Source organism: Trichomycterus rosablanca, chromosome 12 (genome assembly GCF_030014385.1).
Source record: "Trichomycterus rosablanca isolate fTriRos1 chromosome 12, fTriRos1.hap1, whole genome shotgun sequence".
Classification (NCBI taxonomy): domain Eukaryota; kingdom Metazoa; phylum Chordata; class Actinopteri; order Siluriformes; family Trichomycteridae; genus Trichomycterus; species Trichomycterus rosablanca.
The window spans coordinates 37,666,668-37,689,112 of NC_085999.1; the positions used below are offsets into that span (position 1 = coordinate 37,666,668).

Genomic DNA, 22,445 nt, shown 5'->3' on the forward strand with positions numbered 1-22,445 from the left:
GCTTAATAATAATTGTAAGGATAAGAAAATGATGCCTGCAACACTTAAAAATTTGGGACAGGGGAAAATAAGAGTGTTTATAAACTAATATACTGACACACTGTTCTGAAACATTCCACAATAAGGACGTGAAATGGTGATCGGTGAAGGCATCATGGCTGAATGTATATTTTTATTTATTAGGATTTTAACGTCATGTTTTACACACTTTGGTTACATTCATGACAGGACAGGTAGTTAATCGTTACACAAGATTCATCAGTTCTAGTTTTTAATGTCAAACACAAACAGTCATGGACAATTTTGTATTTCCAGTTCACCTCTCTTGCACGTCTTTGTACTGCCGGAGGAAACCCACACAGACACAGGGATTACATGCACACAGAAAGGACCTGGATCGCTCCATCTGGAAATCGAACCCGGGACAGTGCTACCCACCGAGCCACCGTGCCACCCTGGCTGGATCTAAATGAATCCATCAGTGGCTTTTACAATTACATTTTGGGCATTAAGCAGACAATTTTATCCAAAGCAACTTGCAGTACTGTGACAGTACAATGACTAAGCAATTGAGGGTTAAGGGCCTTGCTTAAGGGCCCAACAGTGTCAACCTGGCAGTGGTGGGTGGGTCTTGAACCAGCGACCTTTCGATAGGCTAACCTAACCGATAGGCTACAACTGCCCTCTGCCCACTATAACTGCCGTCTTTACATTTACATTTTCTACATTTAGCAGACGCCTTTATCCAAAGCGACTTACATTACAGTTACAGTGTACAGTCTGAGCAATTGAGGGTTAAGGGCCTTGCTCAAGGGCCCAACAGCACCAACCAGCAGTTACAAGTCCAGTACCTTAGCCATTAGGCTTCAGCTTGTGTCTTCAGTAGATAAGTGCCAATCAGTTCACAAAGAACATTTCTTACTGCAATATTGCCACCTACTGTACATAATGTGATTTAAACAACAGGGAATCCAGAGCAATCTCAGTCGGTGTAGGTAAGACAAGGAAAACACTTATATGTGCTTGAGCTGTGAGCCCTCAGACAAACCATCATGCTACTGTGATATAAACAGCCACATCGGATCCAGAAACGCAACCCAGATGCCCTTCCTGGCACATCCCTGCAATTTATCCAGGCTTAGGATCAGCACTAAAGGACTAGGTTCACTTGTATTTTGAGCCCAGTCTGGGATTCGACCCTTCAGCACTCAGGCACTGCTTTTATGAACAGCGTGGCTCTTATTATTACACGACTCAAGGATAAGCAGCCAGTGTACAACCTGCATTAACAAGACATAAGTCAAACCCAAGTCTCTAGGACCCATGGTGCTGTTCACCACCCACTCCACCAGCTCTGTCTCAAGGATCTTTAAATTTTTGTAAGCCTTTGTAGTACATTTACAGAATTCAGCAGACGCTTTTATCCAAAGCAACTTACACAATGATCTGAACACAATGAGCAATTGAGGGTTAAGAGCCTTGCTCAGGTGGCGGGGCTTGAACCGGCAACCTTTTGTTTACTAGTCCAGTACCTTAACCACTGAGCTATCACTGCCCGAGTGTTGAAGTGTTGTGTTTTAGGCTGTTTGTAGGTTTTAGAAACTTCTACAACTACGATACAGAAGCTGCAGATTGGGTGGCACAGAGGCTCGGTGGGCAGCGTTGTCGCCTCCTGGGTTCGATTCCCAGGTGGAGCAATCCGGGTCCTTTCTCTCTGTGTCTGAGTGGATTTCCTCCCACAGTCCAAGGACATGCACTAAGGTTAACTAAAGATACAAAATTGACTTCAGGCATAAGTGGGTGTGTTACCTGTCCAGGGTGTTTCCTAGCTTGCACCCAGTAAATTTGGCCCACCGCGACTCTGACCAGGATAAAGCGGTGATAAAACAGACAATGATTGCATGAATGAAGATGCAGATTGTTGTAACCTGACCTTTATATGCCAACGCTGCTCAGAAAATAAGTGTGGTAAGAAGACTTTGCCACTAGATGGCGCTCACTATGCATAACAATACAATCTCTCACAGACTGTGAAAATAAACACGTGATGTTCACACTGAATCCGGTGTTGCAGTGAATCCACAATCTTTCCCACTAAGCCCGAACGCAGACAGGAATATAAACTGGACTCAGCATCTCGTACGAAAGCTTTAATACCCAGAGAAAACCTGCACAGATGCAGCAAGAATGTTCCAAACTCCACCCAGACTGCAACCAACCAAAACACAGGGTCAAACCTGCTCTCTGACCAGCATAACCTGTCACACCACAATGCCACCCTCAACCAACAATCAATAAATGAATTTACATTTTCAGATTCAATAAATAACTGGAAAACAATCAGTAGATTAAGACTCACAGAGCTTTTGTTATTGATTTAGGTTTGAATGGATAATAATAATAATAATAATAATAATAATATAATTTAATTTATAAGGCGCCTTTCAGGACATCCAAGGACACTGTACAATTCAAATACAATCAAAAGAAATGACAACCTACAAGGTACAATAAAAATAAATAAGAATACAGACAACACATGTAACTGTAATTGAATGTATTCATTCATTAATGCATTTATGTATTTATATTTACAAGATTTCATAGTACATATTGAGTAGTTAGCATTCTCCTTCAGGCATGAATAAAAGCAGTCACATGCTAACAACATAAGGCTTAATAAGGTGATAAAAACATGTAACAGCTTCACAAGGAAAATTCATGTTCATGTTTAAAATTTAAACCAGTCATATATGAAGTACAATGCTGGAGAAATCGCTTGGATTATTCTTCTACTTTAAATAAAACCTCAACATTAGCCATTTTGTCACAAACAGAACATTACGGTTAAACATATTTCACCTTTGGACTGTCCGTGACTCTAAAATGAGAAACGTTATGCAATGGAATAGATGTGAGATAAAAAAAAATTCATCTAACGGTCAGTACTGTGGTGTGTTGGGAGTTTTGTAAAACATCAACTTTACAGTGTTTTATAAATGTTTCATCTTCACACTCAGACACACACATGCACGGTGTCATTAATACATCGATGGTAAAAGAATCGAGCTGAATCTTGTGTTGAATGGCAGCAAACAGAATTTATTGGTGGCTGTAAAACTATTTGGGACAATTATGGGACAATTTCCATAAAAACAGAGGTTAAAGATAACGGAGACGTTATAATGAAGATTACAGAGAGTTAATGATTTGGGATTTTGAAGACGTTTCCACAGCGAGTGTGTTGACATGCACCTTAAACCATTCAAGTGGTTTATAAAATATGAAGTATGAAATAGGAAATATTAAATAAAGCCAGCTGTTTTTAGTCGGGTGGTCTGTTTAATAAGTGCAGATGTTTAAAAACACCTCTCCTGGGATTAATTATTATTATTTAATTTTTTCTCTACCGTGATACCGGTTACACTGTTCTATTTTGCACTATTCAAACCCTGTGTATATATATATCCCTATCACCATGTAAATTCTCTATATTTTATACAACCCAAAATCAGAAAAAGTTGGGACAGTATGGAAAATGCAAATAATAAAAACACACAGAGTTTCTTACATTTACATTTGCTTTTATTTCATTGCAGACTTGTACCAAAGCATGATTACAATCACCTGTTGACATCACCTGTTTGGAATCATATAATTATTTAGTTTTTTCAACTCATTATTAGCCCTAAATCGCCCCCGTCACAACTTTTTTTGGAATGTGTTGCAGGCCTGAAATGCAGGAATGGATGTTTATTAATAAATGAAATGAAGTTGAGCAGATAAAACATAAAATATCTCAGGTTCATCCTGTCTGACATCAAATAAAAGTCAATGTAAGAAACTCCATACATTTTCCATACTGTCCCAACTTTTTCTGATTTGGGGTGGTATAATATATATTTCTAAATATTTTAAATGTATTATTGCTGCTGGTCTTACTAAGAGCTGCCAAACAAAGTTCCATTGTATAACTACAATGACAATAAAGTCTATCTCTTTACTATCACACACAACATGCTGGGCACTAACGCCACCAATGGTGTCATGTTTTATGTAGACACACTGCGTTTGTTTGTTTATTAGGATTTTAACGTCATGTTTTCCACTTTGGTTCCATGACAGGAACGGTAGTTACAGTCATGGACAAGTTTGTATCTCTAATTCACCTTACTTGCATGTCTTTGGACTGTGGGAGGAAACCGGAGCTTCCGGAGGAAACCCACGCAGACACGGGGAGAACATGCAAACTCTACACAGAAAGGACCCGGACCGCCCCACCTGGGAATCTAATCCTGGACCTACTTGCTGTGTGTTTGTCCAATAACTCCTGACATCTAGTTACTGTATGTACGAAGTTTTGCATTTTCCAGTTTTCCACCAAATACTAAACGCAAAGAAGAGTAATTGGCTACTCAAAGTGTGGTTCTGGATACCTGGGTTCGATCCTTACATCCATCCAATGTCTGTGTGGAGTGTGGCATGAGCGAATGAGCAAAAAAAGTGAATAAATAATAATATTTCACTCTCTAGCTTTGCGTAATGTTAGATTCCATCTGTGTCCTCATCAGTTGTTGATATGGTTGGAAGGTTTTAGAATGGTATGAAACCCCGCCGGTACATTTGGTTCCCCCCAATGTTTAATTATTTTTGTGGCTACAGACTTGGTATAATTCTAGAAAAGATGCAATCCAAGAAGAAGACTAAAATCACAGTTTAGATGTGCTGTGTTTTGCCTTTCTTCAAGTTCAGTGTGACTGTGGGTAGAAGCTTTATCACAAATAATGATAAATAATGATGAGCAATTTTCTTTGAATTGATGTCATGGGCGACATGTGGGAGGACGTGTGTGAATAGAAGCTACAGTCTCAGGCAAACATTAAAAAACTGGTCCAAGTCCATGTTTAGTGCTCATTTTAATGCTCAGTCACAGATTTCAATGTTCATCAACTACTTTATCCTGGTCAGGGTCCAGTTATCTATCTGAAAACCTTGGGTGGAGGGCAGGAATACCTTGTACAAGATGCCAATCCATTGCAAAGCTTCTTCCATTCTCTAAGACAGTGCTCCCCAACCTTTTTTGCACCACAGACCGGTTTCATATAATATAAATTTTACAGACCGGCGGGGGTGGGAGGATTCAAAATAGAATAACTATACTGCTCATGAAAGAGCTTTTTTCGCTGCAACGAGACGCTGCTTCCACCTGGGGGTGATATGAGATGATAAACACCCGCGTGTCGGAAATGGAAGCAGTGTTTTTATTGCTGATGTAGCGGTCTCTAATGATTTACTCTTTCTGTGTGGCCCTGTAATAAATGACCCACGGACCGGTACTGGTCCGCGGCCCGGTGTTTGGGGACCACTGCTCTAAGATATAGCTAATCATATTTATAGATGTCCGGTATGTCCGGCTGGCCAGTAGTACAGTGGGCTAGCATAACAGACCACTATTCAGCCCTAAACAGCACAGTTTGTATTTAGTACATTATTAAAAATACAAAATCCCTTGCCCGGGTACAGAGGCGTCTCATTTCACGTATCTATGGCATGATTAATGCCATTCAATCACCTGTAGCGGATCCACGTAGGGAGATGTGGGAGTGGGACCTGGGGGTTGCCATCACGGATAGACAGTGGCGCTCAATACTAAAGCGAGTTCACTCCTCCTCTATCTGTGCGAGACATGGTTTGTTGCAATGTAAGGTGATTCATAAAGCACACCTCACAAATGAGAGACTAGCGCGTGTTTTTCCTGACAGGAGCGATGCGTGTTTGCGGTGCAAACAATCCCCCGTGGATCATTTGCACATGTTTTGAACCTGTCCTGGGTCGGTAGATTTTTGGCTTCAAATTTTCGACACTTTGAAACAGGCACTAAACCTGGATATTGATCCAAATCACTTAACAGCCCTTTTTGGTGTCCACCCAGGGACGTCACTATCAGTCGCCTCGCAAAAGGTTCTTGCCTTTAGCAAGTTGTTGGCTAGATGTACCATCCTCCTTAATTGGAAACATAGTCTCCCACCTACATATGATTGTTGGGTTAAAGAGGTTTTGGCATGTGTTAGGATGGAAAAGATGAGATGTGGGGTCCTATTCTTGACTATATTAAGGATAAAATAGACACACTAGACCCAGAGGATTAAAATATACTATACTGTAGCTACTTATTAATTTGCTATACTTGCTATATCGGAAAATGGCCTTTTTTCCCTCTTTTACAATGGGGGGACCTTACCTGATAATGGTTTGGGTGTTAGAGAAACAGTTGGGGAGGGTGGGATAAGGCGATTAGGTGAACACAACTCTTGTTTTATGTTGTATGTCCATTTTTCCTGATTGTACTGTTGTATCACCTTGTTGCAAAAGAAAGAAACTAAAAATGCATAATAATGTGGCATAAGCAAAAGTCATGACACTTAAAATCCAGCAAAGTCATACATAAACAAACCCCCATCCCCCATAAAGAGGCAAAGGCCTGGCACAGTATTTCCCACTTTGAATAAAAACATGGAATTTGACCAGGGGCGGCCGAATGTTTACATAAGACTGTATACCGCCTCTATATAATGTTACACCTGTAACCGGGCAAAGAGCAGCACGATTACACAAGCAGAAAGATCAGAACATCAACAACATCTGCACACAGACGTAAATATACCCGTTCCTAACACTGTCCTTGATCTGGAAGCTCAAAGTGTAGCTGAACTGTTCAAAAATCCCCCCGCAGTACTATTCTCAGGTCAGGTCGCACGTATGAGATTGGATTTCTATCCTAAATACTTACTAATGTGGTCACTGATAGAAATAAAAACAAACAAAAATACTGACTTATGGCTGTAGATGTTACAAATAGAGTTTACGAAGAGAGTCTGTAATGCAAAGATTACACCAAGAGCACAATGTACAATGCAGGAAGAGACGGCCCATGTTTAACTGCAGAGGTCCGTCATGAATCCTTCAGAAAAACACTGAATATTAATGCTGTTAATGTAATGACACATTCAATCAAACCCCATTTTTTTTAAAAGTTAGGACATTGTGTACCACCCACCTTTGCTATTATTCTTCAGCCAGGCTATTATATGTGTTCTTGTTTAAATAGTACACAGTGTTTTTGGATAATGATAAAGTCTGTGTGTGTGTGTGTGTGTGTGTGTGTGTGGAGGTCTACAGAGAGAAATCATGACTTCACACACCATTTTACAGTAAATTATCTAATTAACTTCGGCTAATTACACTAACAAGGCTGTGAATTTCAAAAACCAAGACTTCAGTACATGTGTGAAGGTGAGGAAACGTATTTAAATCATGTAGGTCAGCGTGTGGGCATCGTACATTCCTAAAATGAGCACACACTGGTACCGCACACATGAAAGCACTAACCGACTAATTAAACAGGGATATTAGAAATAATAGCCAATCAGTGGACCACGGTCAGGCAGATTCTCATTAAACCAAGCATGGATCGACGCTAACACTGGCCCTAAACACGCACTTCATCAACACGGAATGCACAACAAAATCCAGTTGCGTTCCTACTACTGGTACAGAACTATAACCACTCTAATTCCCAGTGTTTTAGTTCTAGGTTATTTCTATTTTCAGGACATCAGAATTTATTTTGTTTTATTGTGTTTACCTTGGGTGGCACGGTGGCTCGGTGGGTAGCACTGTCCTCTCACAGCAAGAAGGTCCTGGGTTCGATCCCCAGGCAGGGCGGTCCGGGTCCTTTCTGTGTGGAGTTTGCATGTTCTCCCCGTGTCTGTGTAAGTTTCCTTCGGGAGCTCATTTGCTAGATATAGGCACGATGGTGGACTGTAAGATTTGTGTAAAATGTGGGGGTCAGAGTTTATAAAAAATATATTTCTTTATGTGTTTGTGCTTTATTTGCTCAGCAGATCTCGTTATAAGGGAGTTTTTGTTTTAACTCATAAACGTTCTGTAAAGGACCTCTGACGTTCATGATTTTCATGCTAGTACGTAACGTTTACCAACCAATTTACGAAAACTGTCCACGCTTTAATGATAACACGTTCACTCTGTACAGGACATCCTGCTGCGCTACACACCTGTAAAGTTTTATTGCTGGGGCTCTTAACATACACCGATCAGCCATAACATTAAAACCACCTCCTTGTTTCTACACTCACTGTCCATTTTATCAGCTCCACTTACCATACAGAAGCACTTTGTAGTTCTACAATTACTGACTGTAGTCCATCTGTTTCTCTACATGCTTTGTTAGCCCCCTTTCATGCTGTTCTTCAATGGTCAGGACCCCCACAGGACCACCACAGAGCAGGTGTTATTTAGGTGCTGGATGATTCTCATGATGATGATTCTGTGTGTTGTGCTGGTATGAGTGGATCAGACACAGCAGCTCTGCTGGAGTTTTTAAACACCTCACTGTCACTGCTGGACTGAGAATAGTCCACCAACCAAATATATCCAGCCAACAGCACCCCATGGGCAGCGTCCTGTGACCACTGATGAAGGTCTAGAAGATGAGCGACTCAAACAGCAGCAATAGATGAGCGATCGTCTCTGACTTTACATCTACAAGGTGGACCAACTAGGTAGGAGTGTCTAATAGAGTGGACAGAGAGTGGACACAGTATTTAAAAACTCCAGCAGCGCTGCTGTGTCTGATCCACTCATACCAGCACAACACACACTAACACACCACCACCATGTCAGTGTCACTGCAGTGCTGAGAATGATCCACCACCTAAATAACACCTGCTCTGTGGTGGTCCTGTGGGGGTCCTGACCATTGAAGAACAGGGTGAAAGCAGGCTTAAAAAGCATGTAGAGAAACAGATGGACTACAGTCAGTAATTGTAGAACTACAAAGAGCTTCTATATGGTAAGTGGAGCTGATAAAATGAACAGTGAGTGTACAGGTAGAAACAGGAAGGTGGTTTTAATGTTATGGCTGATCAGTGTATAAACACAGTGTTTAATGGGTCAGCGTAATGTGTGTGTGTGTGTGTGTGTGTCTGTAAGAGCTGACTGGAGATGAGATCAGTAACCAGATAAAGGAGGGTGGAGATCAGCTGATGGGAGGTGGATGGAGGGGTAGATGCTCGACCTCCCTCCACAACCAATCAGTCCCTTGTGTGGGTGAGGACCGAAGCCTTATCAGCTCCTGCCCTTGAAAAAGACGTCTATTCTTCCACGAGAGCAAAGAGCACTTGAGCACATTTTGGATTTTGGGATTCTACAGAAACAAGACCCCCAACAGACTGTAAGGTGTGTATGTGCTATACATTTAAATTCATAGATTTGTATTTATTTGTATTTGTTACTGTTAGTGTGTGTTTGCTTAACTAGAAATGATATTTTTTTGCAGGATGAACGAAGTATATCTAATCATGGCACCAATATTACAGAGTGAATATATAGAGTAAGTAATATTTTATTTATTTTATTTGTCAGTCATGTGCTGTTGGCTGAAACAAACATTTAAGTTTAACCAGACGACGTAAAAAGCTGATTTTATTATTCACATCTCCGCCCAGAAATCTGAAGATAGACAAAATAACAGAAACACTTCAGTGTTTTTAATTTAATCTTTAATAAACATCTGTAGTGTATAAGAAATGATCTCAGACCAGAGTGAACAGATTTAAGAGAACCTAGAACAACCCGTTGTTAACTCTTTGAGTTTACTGGTTTGTCCTTTGGGTTCGCAGAGACTCCAGTGTTGTGTGGTTAAAATAAAACTTAGTCAAACCAAATTATTGAACCAAATTAACAAGAGAGAGAGGGGGGTGCATGAGTGTGTTACCCTCAACACCAGACAGAAACTAAAAACATGTGGGGTCTCTGAGACCTCGAACAGATTACTGTATAATGATTGTATAAATTAGGGGGTGTTCGGAACACGAGTATAAAATATGAGTCGCAGTTTCCGTAAAATGGAAGTCATTTACTTCATTAAAATGGAATTGTGCACAAAGAGAGTGCTTACCTCAGCCCCACTCAACAGCTCTGGAATGAATTGGAACTTCAGTTGGGTCTTTCTTGACCAACATCAGTGCCCAGGCATACTAATGCTAATTCTAATGCACTTTTTTCTAAATGCCTCTAGTAAATAGGCTTGATCACAGGTGCTTTGTGTTAGTCTTGTTGGGACTTGTTGGGTAGATTTACAGTTACAGGTAATAGCACAGAAGTTCTTTGCTTTTAAAGAAGTAGTCCTAAAGAAAGTTCTAAAACTTCTAAAAGGATTGTTTATGTGAGTCCAACAGATCTGCAGAAGTTTTTTTCCTGGCATAAAAACAAGTAAAAACAGGCAAACAAACCCAATTCTTTTACAAATTAGTCTAAAAAAGGGTGGTGCGGCAGGATATTATGCTAACACACCAGTGCTGAGATTCTAAAGTCCCTGGTTTAAATCTTGGCTCTGGTCAGCTCATAATTGACTGCCTGCAGCAGACAAAGTTGGCTTCCAGTCTGCTAGGTGGAAAAGACCAGACTACAGGGTGGGGTTACCAACTCTGTGCAAGGACCTTGGTTGTCAGACAATACAGAAAGCGGAGGGGTTGGTGGACTGCACACACATCAGAGGGGGTGTGTGTCAGGCAAATATACACCATCCTTGGCTGCCGCTGGGTTCTCCAGCAGCAGATTGGGAGAAAAAAAAAAAAAAAAAGACCATAAAAGAAACCAAAAATGAGTAAAATCGGGGTGAAAGTTAAATGTTGTGGTTATGACATCCTACTATATGAGCAAGCTGTGCCTGCATTACATAAATCCACTGTTTTCTCCCCACAGACCTGAGCAGTATGTTAAAAATCCTCACCTGGACACCATGGAGGAGGACATCCTCTACCACTTCAACCTGAGCACCAAGAACCACAACCTGCCTGCCATGTTTGGAGACATCAAGGTGTGAACATGACCCAAATAAGATAAGATCTCAAAGTACACAAGGAAAAACATGGACTAACGGTAGCCGAATGTGTGTGTCTCTTGGTGTTTTGTAGTTTGTGTGTGTGGGCGGCAGCGCTAACAGGATGAGAGCTTTCGCTCAGTTTATCCATCAGGAGCTGGAGCTTCCGGGGAACGTTGAGGACATCAGAGATATTTGTGAGGGGACCGATCGTTACTCCATGTATAAAGTGGGACCTGTTCTCTCCATCAGCGTAAGTGTTCTGAGAATGTTCTGGAACATTGTGCAGGCTCTCGGCTCACAATCTGGTCCCACTGTGGTTTACAAGGTCTAACGTAAAGCCTCCACATGGGGGCGTACGTGGGCAGGTTCATTTTGTGTTTATGTGCCAGTTAAAATTATTATTTTTCTCTGCTACCCATATTTTTTGGCTTGCGACCCACCCAAGGGTCGTGACCCAGGGTCCACTGTCTTGACCACCAGGCCACCATGACCCAACACTGCACACTCACTCAAAAGGGTTAAATCAGAATATACATCGTAATATACATTTTATAATGAATAATAATGTAAATCTTGTGTGTTCGATTAGTAACAACCCTCATTCAGGCTTTGAGATGATGATTTTGGAATGGAGCCTTGCAATGTAAAGCTTGCTTGACTGTGTGCAGTCCACCCAACGTTCATGCAGCCTGTTTTAAATAGGTCTTTCTCGGCTTGATGATGGACGGTCCGTTTGTTTCATTTTTTTCAGCACGGCATGGGTGTGCCATCCATCTCTATCATGCTCCATGAACTCATCAAGCTCCTGTACCACGCCCACTGCCGTGATGTCATGCTGTTTCGTATCGGGACCTCCGGTGGCATCGGTATTAACCAGTTCTAACAACAGAATCAGCTAAACGATCTTATCACTGACTGATATCACCTCACCATGCTGTGTGTGTGTGTGTGTGTGTGTGTGTGTGTGTGTGTGTGTGTGTGTGTGTGTGTATTAAGGTCTCGCCCCGGGTACGGTGGTCATCACTGATAAAGCCGTGGATTCCTTCTTCCGGCCCCAGTTTGAGCAGGTGGTTCTGGGTAAGGTGATCATCCGGAGCACTGAGTTGGACGCAGGCATGGCGCAGGAGCTCCTGCAGTGTTCTGCTGAGTTACCCCACTTCCCCACCATCGTTGGAAAGACCATGTGCACCCATGACTTCTATGAAGGTAAACATTCCTCCCTGCACTGCATCCTCAAAGCCGATGTCATCTGAAGCTCATTTCACTGTGGCCAGTGTCCCCCTGTTTTTGGTGGTCCCTTGATGATGATGTCCTTTCAGCATACGTAAACAGTTTTCGTCTCTACCTTGGCAGGAGAACACTATTCCATACACATTTTAATGGGTACAGTCAACCTAGCCACATTTATATGTGCACAGAGAAGTTAGGGGGACAAGCACAAACTAAACTGGCTGTTATTCATTGTCTGTTTTAAACCGGAGCTCCTGGAGGAAACCCACACAAACACAAGGAGAACATGCAAACTCCACACAGAAAGGACCCCCAAGAATGTAACCCAGGTCCTTCTTGCTATGATGCACCAGTGCCTATTATCTGGCCTTCCAAAACATTTGACACCTTTATTAATAATACAAGTTGATTAGAACACCCAGAATTAACAGTTAAAAATAGACATTTTATTACTTAATCATATAGGATGTCAATTATATAGAGTTCCTTGAGCATTGACTATCTGTAATTGATTAATTTTGTCTTATAAATAAAAATAATAAAATTTTAAATGCAATTTTTGGCTTTTTCTAGTCTTACGTTTTTAATTTCACTGCAAATATTTTGTTTAAAATTTAGTTGCAGCTAGTATAAGTAGGTTAACAAACTATATGATAATCATTTATAGTGAATAATCAAGTAATTAAAACCTCGGCACTTTATGGTGGTTACTGACGCCAGTCCCTGTTCCCTCTCCAGGTCAGGGTCGACTAGATGGAGCTCTGTGCTCGTTCTCCACCGAGGAAAAGTTGGAGTACCTGAGGAAGGCCTATGAGACCGGTATCAGGAACATCGAAATGGAATCCACCGTCTTCGCTGCCATGTGTCGTGTCTGCAACCTGAAAGGTACCGAGCACATTTTACCAAGATACCAGCCTTTTCACACTGGCACTGAGTCCAACCAAGATACCAGCCTTTCATCTGGCCTTAACTTCATGAGACCCAAAATGCAAACCAGCAAAGAGTAGCACATGAGGAAACCTGTCTAGCTTTCATCTCTCACTTAATATAGATTATTTAGAATTAAAAACGCCTGCCAGATTCTAAAAACCACTGACATTAATATGGAGTTGATTCTCTTATGCAGCTATAAAAGTCTACAACAGCTTTCTACTGGATTTTAGAGCATGCTTTGGGAATTTAAAGGTGTTCAATGGGATTGAGGTCAGGGTCCTGTGCGGGCTAGTGGAGTTCCTCCACACCCAAACACCATGCTGAAGCTGGGACAGGTTCTAAACCTATTAGGCTGAATGTCTGAAACTTAATAATCATGAGACGTGTCCGTGTACTTTTATTCAGGAAGATTCAGTCGAAAGAGACCCCGAATATTCTGTTGTAACGAACTGTTGTTAGTATGAAGCAATCTAAAGTGATGGAAGTGATCTCCGTTTTCTGCCAGACCCATTTCAACACGGCGCTTCATGTTCCTGAACGTATCAGCAAGCATATTGGGGGTTGCTCCGGCGCCTACCTCAGCGCTCCGACACAGGGACATCACGGCGTGTTCGAAGCTCCATATACTGAGGAGCACGATGCATGTTGTTTCATTCGGATTGCTTTGTCCTAGTGAGAGTTATTACAGAATATTCGGCGCCTCTTTCGAGTGAATCGCCCTGTATATAGTGTATATCATGCATTTAATCTGGAAATATTCTAATAAGAAAACAGACATCTGTCTCGCAAATAAATCACTTTTATTAACAGAAGCGCCCCAGAGGTGACATGGCGTGCATAAAAAAGTTTCGTTTTCACAATAAAGCTGTTTTAAATAATAATTTAACAACCTGATGTTGTCTGTGCAGCCGCCGTGATCTGTGTGACTCTGCTGAACCGACTGGAGGGGGATCAGATCTCAACACCTCACGATGTTCTGCTGGAATACCAACAGAGACCTCAACATCTGGTGGCCCATTTCATCAAGAAGCGTCTAGGACTGATCCATGAAGACGTTCATCAGGACTGAACCCCGATTCATCCTAAAATACCACACGGCTGTATTATGTCCTGTTTGAGGATTTTTTGTCCTTCTATGTACCGGATGTTTTACTGTGACCATGTTAAGCACTTAACCTCTTTTATTCAGAAAAAAACAGTCTAACACTTTAGATAAGGGTACTAGGAGGTAAACTGGAGTACTGGGAGTTGCTAGACTGAAAAATGCCTTAACGCTTGTGATGGGGTTCTGTTTTAGCTTCTGTATATTATTGTAGGTAAGCTGTAATGTATACTACTGTAATATGTAATCTGTGTTGTATATAAGAAGTGGTTTCTTTCTGTTTTTAATACTGTTTGGCTTTTGAATGATAAACAATTATTTTATAAATGTATGTATTTGTAAATGTACAAATCAGCTGTAAATTCTGAATCATTGGTGTTGTCTGTGTTGTCCTAAAAAGCTGAGAGAACCGAAGTCTCTAAATAAATATTTTAAAGACTGGAAGTGTGTTTGTGTTGAAAGAATTTGGAGAATTTCAGAGTTGAGTTGCGCTTCCTAAAACTACAAAGAGCTGGAAAGATAAGAAGTGATGTTACTGCTTGACTAGGAAGATCTACTCAAGCTTGTTGGACATTCTGTTTCAAAATCATGTACACTGATATAAAGTTGCTCTCCTGTACAGCTGGAAAAGTCTCCGCTCTTCTGCAGAGGAGTGTTTGTTAGAGAGTTCTGACACAGCTCTGGTTTTTTTTGTATCCAAACAGCAGTCCTCTCATCAGACTTTGCACAAGCGGTCATTGTTTGGGTCATTCAGGTTTCTGTTATTGTTTTTGAGTTTGTGCCAGGCAGGAGGTGAAACATTAACAGGGTGTGAGTGATCTGACCGAGGGGGAATCGAGTAGAGTGAGCGTTCTGACCGAGGGGGAATCGGGGGACGTGAGCAATCTTGACTGAGGGGGAATCGGGAGGAGTGAGCGATCTGACCGAGGGGAACCGGGCGATGTAAGAGATCTGACCGAGGAGGAATACACTTTCTAAACGGGGAGAATCGCCCTGTGTAAGCGATCTGACAGAATCAGGCAGTGTGAGCGATCTTGACCGAGAGGGAATCAGACGATGTGAGAGATCTGACCAAGGGGGAATCGGGCGATGTGAGCAATCTTGACCGAGGGGGAATCGGGCGATGTGAGTGATCTGACCGAGGGGGAATCGGGCAACGTGAGCAATCTTGACCGAGGGGTAATCGGGCGACATAAGAGATCTGACCAAGGGGGAATCGGGCGATGTGAGCAATCTTGACCGAGGGGGAATCGGGCGATGTGAGAGATCTGACCGAGGGGGAATCGGGCAACGTGAGCAATCTTGACCGAGATGTAATCAGGCGACATGAGAGATCTGACAGAGGGGGATGGGTGAATCGGGCAGCGTGAGCGGTCTGACCAAGGGGGAATCGTGCGATGTGAGCGATCTGACCGATGGGGAATCTGGCGGCGTCAGTGATCTGACCAAGGGGGAATCGGGCGATGCGAGAGATCTGACGGAGGGGGAATCGGGCGACGTGAGCAGTCTAAGGTTTTCATGCAGATGAGTTGAAGGCTCTGGATTCCGTGTCCCGACGTGGTGGTTTTGTTGGCGGGATTCCTGAGAGCAGTTCTCGGGCGTAGGGCGTGTGATGAAGGCCGGCGTTCCTGAGCGCCTGCTCTATCCGCACCCTGGGATCAGCCACAATCTGCAAAACACATCGAATTAGATCTGAATTGTGAAACTGCTAAAAATAAAGTGCTTCAAGATATTATAGACCTGTCAGTAACGCCAACGGATTTATAATAGCATGTCCAACAAGATACTGGTCATATGGTGTATCTTTCAGAAATTAAATTAAATCAAATGAAAGACGATCTGTTGAAGATGTAGTAATTAAACAGAATTATGATTAAGCTTAAATACCTGACGCTGAAGCTGACAATAATTTAAAATAATGATTTCATAATGAAGTAATGATACTTGGACGTGACGTGAGGACGTGATCCTGAATCGCAGGTCGTTATGAAAGTCACACAGTGCTGCGATATTTCAACACAGAGTTCTGTGCCAGAGAAAATGCTGAATCACTGTTTAGATTTGGCTCTGTGGATATTCCAGTAGGGAGATGATAACCTCAGTAAAGACCTGTAGGCCCAGTGCGGTCAAACTCATGTCTGAAGGACATTTTTGGCCCTTTAAAACTTTTTAGTTAGTGGTCTTCAGTGCTTGAGTTGAGAGCAACTGGATTTCTTTAAGGTTCTTGAAGACGTTTGACCTCATATCATCATCTAAAAGGCTTCTTCAGTTCTAGAAGTTGATGAGGAGTTCCAGGTGTATTTTATATATATATATATACTGTATATACTGTATATATACAGTATATACAGTATATATATATATATATATATATATATATATATATATATTTCCTTTATGCATTTTTTCCCCTTTTTCTCCCTTTTTATCTCGTCCAATTGACCGATTGCGTCATGCTTCCTCTCCACCAATGCCGATCCCTGCTATGATTGAGGAGAACGAAGCTATCCCACGCCCCCCCCCCCCCCCGATACGTGGGCAGCATGCCTTATGCATCTTATCACCTACACTTTGACAAGTGCTGTGCAGCTCAGCACAGTGTACAGAGAGACACACCCTGAGAGCACTCTTTTCTCATCCCTGTGCAGTCGCTGACCCACCCTGCCACCCTGCAATTTCATGTAGTTGGTGGCACCATGGCAATGTGAATGGGGCAGATGCATCAATAACCATCCAACTATGTTATTCAACTTTAATCCTGTGGATTTTTATACACTTTATTCCATGGATGAGGCTATTTCAGATTTGTGCTGTAGATTTCAGGTGTTTACCACTAGTGTGTGTGTGTGTGTGTTACCTGTGTATCTGTATAGGTGTGTAAGTGATAAAGAGGTCTCTGCAGAAGGAACTCTTCTTTATCCGGCTGGAGGCGGACTCTCCATGCTTCGGTCTGTCCCATCATCCTCCCCGGGTCTGTCCTGGCCACCACAGCAACCTACAAAATAAGCACTGATTAATTACTCACTCACTCACTTTCTTAACCACTTATCCAATCAGGGTCGTGGTGGGAGGGGGGTGCTGGAACCTATACCAGCTTTTCAATGGGTGCAAGGCACACAGTAACACCCTGGATGGGGCACCAGTCCATCGCAGGGCAGACACACACACACGCACACACACACCCATTCACTTATAGGGCAATTCAGTACGTCTGGGCTGAACTCAGAATCTCAGACGTGCGTCGCATCCAGTATCCAAAAATCAAGGGTTATAAAGCAAGACAAAGGATTCAAACTTGATTCTAAAAGAATTTTGTGGTCATTTTCACAACCGAGAGGCTTGTTGTTTCCTCGACCAGAAGGGGGCAGTATTTCTGCAAAATCCCTGCATGGGCAGCTGCAGTTCGGTAGAGTTACTCCATTTTCATTAAATACATCATTTACATCATTTGCATTTGTGATAAATACAATCTAAGCAAATGAGAGTTCAGTGCTTTGCTCAGGGGTCCAACATGGCTAAAGTAGGGCTTGAACCAGTGACCTTCTGATATATAGTCCAGTACCTGCCCCAGTGAACTACCACTGTCCTAATCATGAGTACCTGATCACATAGATTCTGGAGTCTCTCCTCTCGCTCCTCGTGTTCTTGCTGTCTGAGTCTCTCTTTAGCTTCCTGCTCCTGCTTTCGATGCTGTAACAGTCTCTCTCTGAACTGCACCCTGCATGCACAAACATACCATATGCATTCAATTACATCTAGGACGTCTGTCCAAGTGCTGTGCATGTTTACAAGTTGATTGAGCTCTTAAAAATAATGGTCTTGAACAAAAATATGTCTTGTGGTTAAAAAATATTGCACCATAAATATAGCAATCATTATATATCACAAATAATCTCCCACTACAATAATGCTATACAATATCTATATATAGAAGGAGGAGCACATCCACATGAGGTGCTGGAGCCTGTCCCAGCTTTTCAAGGGGCGCAAGGCACACAGTAACACCCTGGACGGGGCGTCAGTCCATCGCAGGGCAGACACACACATACACACACATACACACACACACCCATTCACTTATAGGGCAATTCAGTATCTCCAATTAACATGACTGCATGTTTTTGGACTGTGGGAGGAAACCCACGCAGAAACTCCGCACAGAAAGGAATTGGACCGTCCCGCCTGGGGATCAAATCCAGGACCTTCTTGCTGTGAGGCGACAGTGCTACCCACCGAACAATTAATCTTTGCCTAAACATTTTAAAGCAAGATGTCGGATCAACAACATCACTCAGCTGATCAGTTCTTTAGTTCACGTTCACGATGCGATGCGATTCACGACACCGGGTTCACGATACAATTTTTTCCAGATTTTTTTAAACTGAAACTGAAGACAAATTATGACAAAGTTTCCTTTTATTATTTCTCTTAAAAAAAAAGTAAATAAAATACTGTATTTGTGATTATCTTCTATTTATGTAAATAATGAACGCCCTTTATTTCTGAGGTAGGTACAAACTATGCAAAACAATTTTGAAATAAGCCCAATTTGGCTGAAAAACCCTGAATCTGGCAACCAGGCGTATAGCGCCAGTGATGTCAACCAGGTGAGGTGATTAGCGCCAGTGCCCTCTGCTGCTTAAAGTGAATATTGATTCATTATACATGACAAATCTATTTGAATCGGTTTTTAACTGCCTTGTGGCGCATCGTTACATCTCTATTAACTATCCTTGAAATATGCTGCTGATTGGCTGATGCGAACCGTTCACTAAATTGTAATTGGCTCAGGATGCAGAGAGACCTCCCCCCTCTGAGCTGTGTGACTAAACACCCTAAAAGATTTAGATAATTTTAACCATGGCTGTTGTACACGTCCGGCTACGCCTTTGCATGTTTGCAAAATCTACTGAGACGATATATAATAAAGACATTCATCCACATCTGCTTTTAAAAACGGCATGTCTTCACCTACATGAAATGCTCCTGATCCTCATCCTCTTCTCATTTCTTCTCTCCTCTCTTTCTTCCCTGTCCCCACCGCCTGCTGTTACTCGTCGATTTGTAACCGTGTGTCCCTCTCTCTATTTTCTCTCCCTCATTCAATCTCATATTTTCGTCCACTCTCTGTCCATCCTTCTGTCCTTTTATTAACCCAATTCCCTCTGTTGCTCTCTGTCTCGCTTCCTGTCTCTCATCTAACTGACCTGCTGCCCATCTCACCTTCACACAGTTTAACAGGTAAAGTCTCTTAGGGACTGTACACACACACACACACACACACACACACACTGCAGCAGCAGCAGATCATGAGTGTGAGGAGCAGATAAGATTTATTGCTCCCGGCTGGATTTAGAGACGCTTTCTGTAAACACGCCTTGTTAGAATATTTATTGAGCTATTGATTTTACTTCTTTGAGATATCATGTTTGAAGTACAAATATTAAATCCCAACACAGAAAACAGGGAGATAATTGAGTCTCTCAGAACCTTAACGATATTAGAACCATCATTTCATCAGGTCTCAGTGGGTGTTCCTTCTCTACCCACTTATTCCACATCTTAGTAAAATCCTGTTAACATTTTTGCACTTTGGTTCTCTCTTATAGCCTGCGGTGGATTTAAAGCTTTTAAATGACACAGAAAGATGTTTTTGAACCCCCATAAGATACTAAACTATTATTTATCATAGTTTAAACACTATTAGTTCCACAGACAGAATGAAGCGGTGCTGGACATTGATGATTCCATGATGGTGGCTAATGTGCTTAATGGTTTTATCTAATCAGACTTTTAAAGTCGGTCTTACTGAAAAGATCAAAGCCAGGTTTTATTAACCACTTTTGGTTTAGGAATTCTAGGTCAATTCTAATAACAAATAACAGTTAAATCTTGAACAATCTAACCAAATACACATTTATTCTGATTTATTTTAAAGAAATGCACCAAGCCTACAGCTAACACTAAGTGTAAGTTGCCAGTTTGTAAAAGAATTAAGCATTGGACTTGATTGACCGTCATAATTATTGCTCATATTTGAAAGATACCTGGAATAAAAGCCAAATTATCCCTGAACAAACTATCATGGGTTGTTGGGGGAAAGATGGGAGTCCAGAAACTTAAATTTTAAGAACTAATTATTTAAAAAGCATCTAGTACTTTGTTTTTATTGTAGTTGTTTACATTGTATAACATCTAAAATGATGTATGATGAGTATGATGGTTTAGGCACAGACTACTGTATATGTGGTGGCTAGTAGTACGAGGTTTGACAAGCATCCTCTGGGTTTAGGAGACGCTGTGTGAGATAAGTGTTGAACATTTCCTTGTGTCTAAGTAGTACTATCAGACTTTTTATATGCATTTTCCCTTGAATTCTCTTTTCAATTTGGTTGTTTTAATTTCCCAACTTGTACTGTATTTCCTCCTCTACTGCTGCAGACCTTACACACTAACACACTCAATATGTGTGTAGTAGCTGACCGCTTCTTTTCACTTGCATGAGGTGGGTTCATCTGGAAATCTGTATCGCGTACGAGTATCGTGAGAGCCAAACACAATCTCCATTATCCTCAATGAGCAGTCGTAATTTCAGCACATATAAGGCCTCCTCCCTCACAGTTGTCAATCATCGTCTGTGTAGGTGCCCGGCTGGCCGTTAGCAGAACAGAGATTTAAACTCGTGAGCTTTAGATGTGAGCACTGGTTGCAATTGGACTTTAACATTTCAATTTGATTGATCACACATAATATCCTTTTCTTAATGCTCCTTTTCTTTAAGTTTTGTTCAGTTACAGGCAGAGATGGAGACACGAGTCTGCGCTAATGATTGTAAGAACCGCTTTCTGAACCAATCAGAGCTTCTGATTGTAATTGTTAGTAAGAAATGCTGTTATTTGCATGTATTTAGTTTGCAGCATCACACAGATGACGTGGTAATGAAACGCTTGATCGGCTTTCGTGCTCACGAGTTCGTGTTTTACTTCACAACCGGGAAAAGTTTAGAGGTTTTTCATTATAAGCACATTTACAAAATAACGGATTCTATTCCTAATGGGACACACGCTTATAAATTTAATAGCATCTGGAACAAGTTAAGGTAAGCAGCGGTTATGATATTTTGCTGGAAAGTAAAGGCACGAAGTAAAACGGCTAAATACACTCGCTAATCTGTTGTTGTTTTTTATCGGAACTTACAGATTATTTGTTTATTTCTATGCTACATTTCCAATATATGTTTTGTGTAGATTATATTGACTCATGACTCGACTCGGACTCTAGCCTGAAGACTCGTGACTTGACTCGGACTCTAGCCTGAAGACTCGTGACTCGACTCGGACTCTAGCCTGAAGACTCGTGACTCGACTCGGACTCGTATTTTGTGACTCACCAACCAGGCAAGGTGAATAGCACCAGCGCCCTCTGCTGTTTAAAGTGAATATTGATTCATAATACCTTATACGTAAACCAATTCCAGACATCCCAAGTTGCAAAAACTCATTTCAGGGAGGTACCCCCGGACCCGGACCTCGACCCTGACCCCCCAAGTCCCCCCCCCCAAAAAAAAAAAAAAAGCTATAAAACCTCTCGCACACACCAAAGGATACGGGTGATAACAGAACTTTTAGGAGCTGCTAACTGAGCTACTAAGCTAACTGTTCGCGTCCCAAACACATTAATGTGTACTACATAGTGCACTAGATAGTGTGAAAGATAATAGATTTATGTTCCCTACATAGTGCACGAGACAGTATATTAGACAATTGATTTATGTTCCCTACACAGTGCGCTAGATTGTATATCAGATAACAGATTTAATACGCGATCGAGGAAAAAAGTCTGTGTCGCCTGCGTGTGCGTGTGTGTGTCGCTCTTGGCCGCTCGTTCTAGATTCCGGGAGATTTTATCTGACTTGCTGGCATCAGGGAGCCGCTATGTATATGCGGGAGACTCTCGGAACTTCCGGGAGACTTGGGATGTCTGCGATTCTTGTGGTGCATCGTTACATCCCTACTAAACTGTTATTCATCATTGTTTAAACACTATTAATTTTACAGACAGAATGAAGCAGTGCTGGACACCATGATGACGGCTAATGTGTGCTTAATGGTTTTATCTAATCAGACTTTTAAAGCCGGTCTTAAACACGTGAATAATTTCTGTTATCAATCCTGATCCTAAAGCTACAACAACAACAAAACCTTGTCTAAACGTTACATGGTTTTATAAAGCTTATATAGTTTAGGTGGCTCTCAGTAGCACTTCTGACGAATC

At 41.7% G+C, this 22,445-nt stretch overlaps 2 protein-coding genes across 2 annotated transcripts in view; one reads left to right on the forward strand and one right to left on the reverse strand.

The window, feature by feature from the left end:
• The first annotated feature begins 9,123 nt into the window (after window positions 1–9,123).
• On the forward strand, window positions 9,124–14,615 carry upp2 (uridine phosphorylase 2). The gene is made up of 8 exons (XM_063006296.1): window positions 9,124–9,258; window positions 9,359–9,412; window positions 10,786–10,900; window positions 10,998–11,156; window positions 11,658–11,772; window positions 11,903–12,112; window positions 12,875–13,021; window positions 13,978–14,615. Exons 2-8 carry the CDS (start codon window positions 9,360–9,362, stop codon window positions 14,136–14,138), a joined length of 960 nt encoding a protein of 319 aa, XP_062862366.1. The 5' UTR covers window positions 9,124–9,258; window position 9,359; the 3' UTR covers window positions 14,139–14,615.
• The window catches only part of LOC134324445 (coiled-coil domain-containing protein 148-like), a 58,560-nt gene continuing 49,965 nt past the window's right edge, over window positions 13,851–22,445 (reverse strand). Inside the window, exons 13-15 of the mRNA XM_063006295.1 lie at window positions 17,772–17,889; window positions 17,029–17,166; window positions 13,851–15,840 (exon numbers count right to left, since the gene is read on the reverse strand). Coding sequence (XP_062862365.1) covers window positions 15,688–15,840; window positions 17,029–17,166; window positions 17,772–17,889 — 409 coding nt within the window. The 3' untranslated portion in view covers window positions 13,851–15,687. The remainder of the gene's footprint in view (window positions 15,841–17,028; window positions 17,167–17,771; window positions 17,890–22,445) is intronic.